The sequence below is a fragment of the Merops nubicus genome, unplaced genomic scaffold (genome assembly GCF_000691845.1).
Source record: "Merops nubicus isolate BGI_N331 unplaced genomic scaffold, ASM69184v1 scaffold5209, whole genome shotgun sequence".
Classification (NCBI taxonomy): Eukaryota; Metazoa; Chordata; class Aves; order Coraciiformes; family Meropidae; genus Merops; species Merops nubicus.
Genome location: NW_008628877.1, coordinates 125 through 6,556, shown reverse-complemented (window position 1 = coordinate 6,556; position 6,432 = coordinate 125). Strand labels below are relative to the sequence as shown.

The 6,432-nt window shown below is 39.9% G+C and overlaps 1 protein-coding gene across 1 annotated transcript in view; it reads left to right on the top strand.

Moving 5' to 3' along the window:
• Nucleotides 1-6,021, top strand: part of LOC103779166 (lymphoid-specific helicase-like) — a gene marked incomplete at both ends in the record, with an annotated part of 12,388 nt that extends 6,367 nt beyond the window's left edge. Inside the window, 6 exons of the mRNA XM_008946787.1 lie at nucleotides 1-113; nucleotides 1,560-1,756; nucleotides 2,434-2,530; nucleotides 3,452-3,613; nucleotides 4,122-4,264; nucleotides 5,883-6,021. The exon at nucleotides 1-113 is cut by the window's left edge and continues 52 nt beyond it. Of these exons, the coding sequence (XP_008945035.1) occupies nucleotides 1-113; nucleotides 1,560-1,756; nucleotides 2,434-2,530; nucleotides 3,452-3,613; nucleotides 4,122-4,264; nucleotides 5,883-6,021 (851 nt within the window). The remainder of the gene's footprint in view (nucleotides 114-1,559; nucleotides 1,757-2,433; nucleotides 2,531-3,451; nucleotides 3,614-4,121; nucleotides 4,265-5,882) is intronic.
• Nucleotides 6,022-6,432: the final 411 nt, after the last annotated feature.

The following is a 6,432-nucleotide window of genomic DNA, read 5'->3' as shown; positions in this document are numbered from 1 at the left end:
AGGAACGTCGTAAACTGGTTCGTAGAATTCCCATGCGCCAGGGATCACTGCAGATCCACCCTGTGGTCATTACTTCCTTTGAAATAGCAATGCGAGACAGAAACGCCCTGCAGGTATCTTAAGTCCTCCTGAAAGCCCTAAGATGGGTAGAATTCCTCATCACTAATAGCAATGCTTTTGAATAGAGTAGAACACATCCCACATGCTGCCTGTGCAAGGAGTGTGGTACTGTAGCATTTATATTGGCATTTACTTCTGTTTCCTTGCTAGCAGTGGCTGTGCAATTTTATGCTTATGGAATTTTTCAAACAACACTATCCAAAAAGTGAAGTAATCAGATAGTTATGGCATACCTGCTTTTTCATTGCCTCTCTGTAGGTAATGGTGAGGGAGGCTTGGCATAAAAGCTGTACTTGGTGTATAAATATAATGATTAACATCAGAATGATTGTTTCAGTGAGACTAATTTCTTGTGGAAGTTTTATTGTAATCACCTAAGCTTTCTAAATGTACTCACCATGGAGCAGATGTATGGCATTGACTGTTTGGACCCAGCTCTTCTATTCTGACAAAGTGAGAAGTGGCTATAACAGGCGTACCAGGCAGTCTTACAAGCATGATAGAATTGTTTAGGTTGGAAAAGACCTTTAGGACCATCAAGTCTAACTGTTAACCTAGCACTGCCAGGTCACCGCTGTACCATGCCCCTGAGCACCACATCTGTGTGGCTTTTAAATATGTCCAGGGATGGTGACTCCACCACTTCCCTGGGCAGCCTGTTCCAATGTTTGAGAACCCTTTCAGTGAAGAAGTTCTTCCTAATGTCCAATCTTTACTTCCCCTCGTGCGACTTGAGGCTGCTTCCTCTTGTACCACCACTTGTTACTTGAGAGGAGAGGCAGACCCCCAGGTCACCATAACCTCCTTCCAGGTAGTTGTAGAGAATGGGAAATTCTCTCCTCATCCTTTTTTTCTTAAGGCTGAGCAACCTCTGTTTCCTCAGCCGCTCCTCAGAAGACTTGTTCTCTCTTCACCAGCATTGTTGTCCTTTGGACATGCTCCAGCCCCTCAATCTCTTTATTTTAGTGAGGGGCCCAAAACTGGACATGGTATTTGAGGTGTGGCCTGAGCAGTACTCAGTACAAGGGTGTAATTGCTTCCTAGTTGTGCTGGTCACACACATTCTGATACCAGCCAGGCCTTCTTGGCCACCTGGGAACATAGGCTTGTATTCAGCTGGCTGTTGGCCAACACCCCCAGGTCCTTTCTTGCCAGGCAGCTTTCCAGCCATGCTTCCCCAAGCTCGTAGTGTTGTGTGGGGTTATGACCCAAGTGCAGGCTTTGTCAAACCTCATACAGCTGGCTTTGGCCCATTGATCCAGCCTGCCCAGATCCCTTCCTACTAAAGCCTTCCTTTGCCTCAAGCAGATGAACGCTCCGCCCCACTTGGTGTTGTCTGCAGACTCAATCCTCTTGTTACCTTCATGCTGCTTATCTCATCTTGCACATGATTTGATGGAGAAAGTGAAGACTTACTTAAATATCCTTTCTTTTTATAGCACTGCTTCTGGAAGTACTTGATAGTAGATGAAGGTCACAGGATTAAAAACATGAACTGCCGCCTTATCAGGGAATTGAAACGATTTAATGCTGACAATAAACTCCTGTTGACTGGTACTCCACTGCAAAACAACTTGGCTGAGCTTTGGTCATTGCTTAACTTCCTGTTGCCAGATGTGTTTGATGATTTGAAAAGGTACATTATAATCTGATGGTGAAAACTACTCTCCTTTGTTCTGTTTGGGCATTATTTGGACTCTTTAATAATTAAACTCATATCGGTATGTGAAGAGCTATTTTATGGTATGGTTGTAATTTGATAGGATTATTTTGTGGTAAAGGTGTTAAAATACATCCTGTCTTCACACCTAGTTGTTTCAGAAAGTAAGGAAGTAATTGTCAGCTCTATGGATAGTGGAAGCTCAGCTCAGAGCTAGGGAAAGGAGTTTGTCTCATCATAAGTGCCTAGCGCTACTTGAGATTCTCTGTAAACTGCTGGGGGAAGTTGTGGGAGGCTGTCAGATGTGGGACTCATGTGAGATGGGTCCTTTTCTGAAGCAGCTAGGGGGTCAGGTCGAAGAGTGTTGCCAAAACAGTCTTTAGACTACTTTTGGAGAAAAAGATACAGACTAGCTTGAATATAATAGATTATAGTGACTATTCCAACTAACACAAGTATTTTTTCCAATCACTTAAAACCTCCAGCATCTGGATTGACAGGTACATTTTAGAAACACCTGCTGCTGGCCCTGTATTCATCATGGATATTAGTGCTTTGTTCTTTTTAAATAGCAGGATAAGAGAAGACTGGTATATTTAAATGAAGAATAATAGCTATGAACCGATCTTTTTTTTTTTCCTTTGTTTTTGCAGCTTTGAATCCTGGTTTGATATTACCAGCATTACAGAAACTGCTGAAGATATTATTGCTAAAGAAAGAGAGCAAAACATCTTGCATATGCTGCATCAGGTTTTCACTTATTTGTGCTCTATTTCTGACGTTCACCATATTATGAAGTGTGTCAAAATCTTGTTTGTGGAGCTGGGTTCTGGGCCTGAGGCTTTTACTGTGACACTTCTGAATTTCCTTTGACTTGTGGGCTGTCCCTTTTTTATTTTTCCCCAATCTTTACAGCACTTATAAATGCTGAAAGGAACAATATACCTCTTTGATAATGACTCATTTTTATTCTTGGAACTGAATTGAGTTTAGTCAAACTTAATTGCAGTTGCTTGCTTCTGTCTGCCAAAAGATTTAACTGGTATGTTTAGTTTCTGGAAAGGTAACTTTGAGGGAATTTATGTAACTTTAATGTGTTGAATACCTTTTGACAAACTAATTTATAATGTGCCTCTCTTCAAGACCAAACTAACACTCAAAACTTTTTAAAGAGGGGTGCAAGGCAGTAAATGGTGACGGAACTATTGTTTTTCTATCATCAGCTGGTGATGAGAGATATAAGTTATGACTTTTACATATAATGTCAATGACAATTAATTATTTCTCTTGATTAAAGGCTTGGGGATTTCCCAGAATAACTTCAGTAAATATAAGAATCAAAATGAGGTGTCTAATAATAAAACTACTTTCAGTTACTGGAAATCATTTGATAGGTCTGTAGTAGTTACTACTGCACACTTATTAAACACTTGAGAAATTTTCAGATGTCAATGGACGTGGTGTTTGAACATATGTATTACCAGCCTGTGTGCTGGTACTAAAAGGCATCCATACTAAAAAACCTATAAATATGGAACTCTGCAAATTAATTCACTTGTATTAAACTGTCAAAACAGCATTTTATCAGTAAACCCATTTGTGTGTGTTAGTTTTTAAGCTAGCCGTGTTGAGAGCTTAGAGTAATTATAACATATCTGCTCAACATTTCAGATTCTGACACCGTTCTTACTGAGAAGACTGAAATCTGATGTTGCTCTTGAGGTTCCTCCTAAAAGAGAAGTTGTGGTGTATGCACCTCTGACAAAGAAGCAAGAAACTTTCTATACTGCTATTGTAAACCGCACCATTATGAAACTGCTTGGCAATAATGAGGTACCTACTGATAGGGCTGGTAGAAATTGTGCTTGCTGTTAATGGCTTGTAGGCAGAAACACACTGATATTGCTTCATTGCTGTTGTAACTAAACCCACTTTTGCTTAAATTTTTAGTCTGATCTTTTTATGTACTTCAGTGAGAGTTACTGTGACTGGCCTCTGGGCACAGAACTAATACAACATGAATGTAAATATGTTCTTGAATTACTTATAGTTTTGGGAGAAAAAGAGGACCATTTTTATAGAGTTGGGAAGTTTCTCATGTAAAATCAGTAAGGCACTAATGCAGCTTTTACAAATCAAGCAGCAGCTTTCAAAATCTAAAATTGTAGTCCTTTAAAATTTGGGCTGCGTTTTCTACTTAGTAAAATTTATACCTGCTGGGCCGAAGTATTGGACAATGCATGTCACTGAAGCCTCTTCAGTGCTGAGAATTCTTGGGTCAGCATAGGCCTTTGAATCTGAATCTATCTGCTGTTGATGGCAACATTATCATTTCCCACAGGAAGAAGTAGTTGAGTTGAGTCCTACAGGCCGACCAAAACGCCGTAGTCGAAAAGTGGTTGATTATTGTGAAGGACGTAATGGTTCACCTGATGACTTGGAAAAATTGATCAGCAAAATGCAAGAAGAAGTAGAAAAAGAGAGGTGTCTGCCCTAAAAGACTTTTTTAAAAATTTGTTATACTGAATATCTCCCTCTTAGCTTACCTCCAGATCTTTGCTTGTTCAAATTGATCAAGAAGAATGTAACCTTATAATTTACCGTCCTTGTAGCTTTATGATTTGTCTCTTTGCTTTTACCTAATATTTGTGGAGCTGTGGTAGCAAAGATTAGGTTGTACCATCACTTACTGACTCAGAGTTACAGTTAACTACAAGATGTTTATTCCTAGACGTGTGACCTTTGCAGGATAAAATTTCTTCTTGAGTCCCTGTTTTCATTAGTCTCAGTCTTAGGTAGGTCCAGTGGTGATAGCACTATTGATAAACCATAAAGAGCTAAAATGGACTAGTATGAAATATCATTTCTTTGGGCTCTTAGTAGTGAAGAAATGATTTCACCAAAGCCTCATTAGGCCTAAGATGGTGTTAGGTGCCTGGAAGGGAAGAACTGCTTCATCTGAGATATTTGGGAGTTGAAATTCCATTGTAATAGTTTAGGTCCTGGCTAGAGCTAGCAGTGGGGGCAAAGCTGAAGAGCTTGGCTTATTGCTAAGTTTCATGGGCTTGGCAAGGTTCAGGTAAACCCTTTGTCTCCAGTGTCCAGTTATGTTCACAGGTATGTTTCATTGGCTCAAGGGCAGGACAAGGGATGGTGCTGGTGTGTTCAGTAGAGTTAACTCTTAGCTATTTGTGGAATTACTCAGGAATATTTGAACAAAAGTTTGGGCTTGAGTCTGGAGAAAAGGGGGTAGTTTCCTTGCTAAATTTTATAAAATACATAGGCTGAAGCCTGGAACACAAATGCTGAGCCTGGTTATTGCTGTTTTGGTGACAGGTATTGGTCACTTTCTAGTGATAAAGATGAGAATTGAGGTTCAGGACTGAGGGAGCTGAGGAATTGAGTTCATTCCTGGATTTGTCAAGGTCTGTTGGTGACTATAAATTGGTTGGAAGCCCTTTGGGCATAAGGAAAACCTGGTTAATCTTCAAGTTTGAAATATATTTATTTTGCAAGAGTTTTGTTGTAGTCCAGTGTACTTTGCAAGAACAGACAGATATATGCTTGTGTTAGTTTTATGGTATGCATGGATCCCTTATGCTGGAGATGATACTTAGATGTGGAAGAGCTCCATAGGTGTGCTCATTGTGAATCCTGAGGTGTGTACCTGTGGCTGAAATGGGATAGGCAGAGCTGGTTTTGTAATAGCTTATGTATTGTTCCACAGGAGATCTGACTGTTCTAGAGGGGACTTGTTTCTTTTTCTGCTGGATGACTTGCACAAATTGTGTTTTCTGCTTCTGATTGCTGCTGACTGCCCTTCTGTATTTTAAACAAATAATGGCAAACCCTTGTGCCTTCGGTGCCAAGTCTGGCACTAAAAGTAGTTTTGTCTGGTAAAAGCTTTACTATGAGGGGTTTTGAGAACATCTGGCACAGCATGTGAATCCATTGCTTGACTGGTTTTTGTTGTTTGTTTGGTTTTTTTTCTCTTCAATATCTGTAGTGTCGATTTTGTTGTTTGTTTGTTTGTTTTTTCTCTTCAATATCTGTAGTGTAATGTGACATTTTCTCTACTAATAAGATGTTGTATCTTTCCAAGGCCAGTGGTAGAAGTGAGCATTCCCATGGATTCAGAGGTGAACCTTAAACTGCAGAACATTATGATGTTACTGAGGAAATGTTGTAACCACCCATATCTTATAGAATATCCATTGGACCCTGCTACACAACAATTCAAGGTACGTATCTTTAAAAGGATTATGACAAAAATTATTCGAGGTATTACAAAGCAATAGAGTGTGAGCTGATGTCAGTAAAGAATGACCTTTTCTGTGAGTTTGACATATACCTCCCCACTGAATTCCAGCAGTGTACTGAATCATTATTTAAACCTTCCTGTATTAGCAGTTGCAGAGGCCAGTTCAGCCTCTGTGCCCATTTAGTCTGCACAGCGATGCCATAGCATTCTTGGTTATGCAGTGTTCATCTGCTGGGAGTAAAATTACTCAATTCAAACTGTTCCATTGACTCAAGGTGTTTTAGGATCTTTCTCAAGCTCTCCTTGCAAAGGTAATTTTCAAAACCAGTAATGTTGACCTTGGTGAACAGTTTGTGATGTGAACTGTACATGCTGCAGGAGGTGCAGTGAT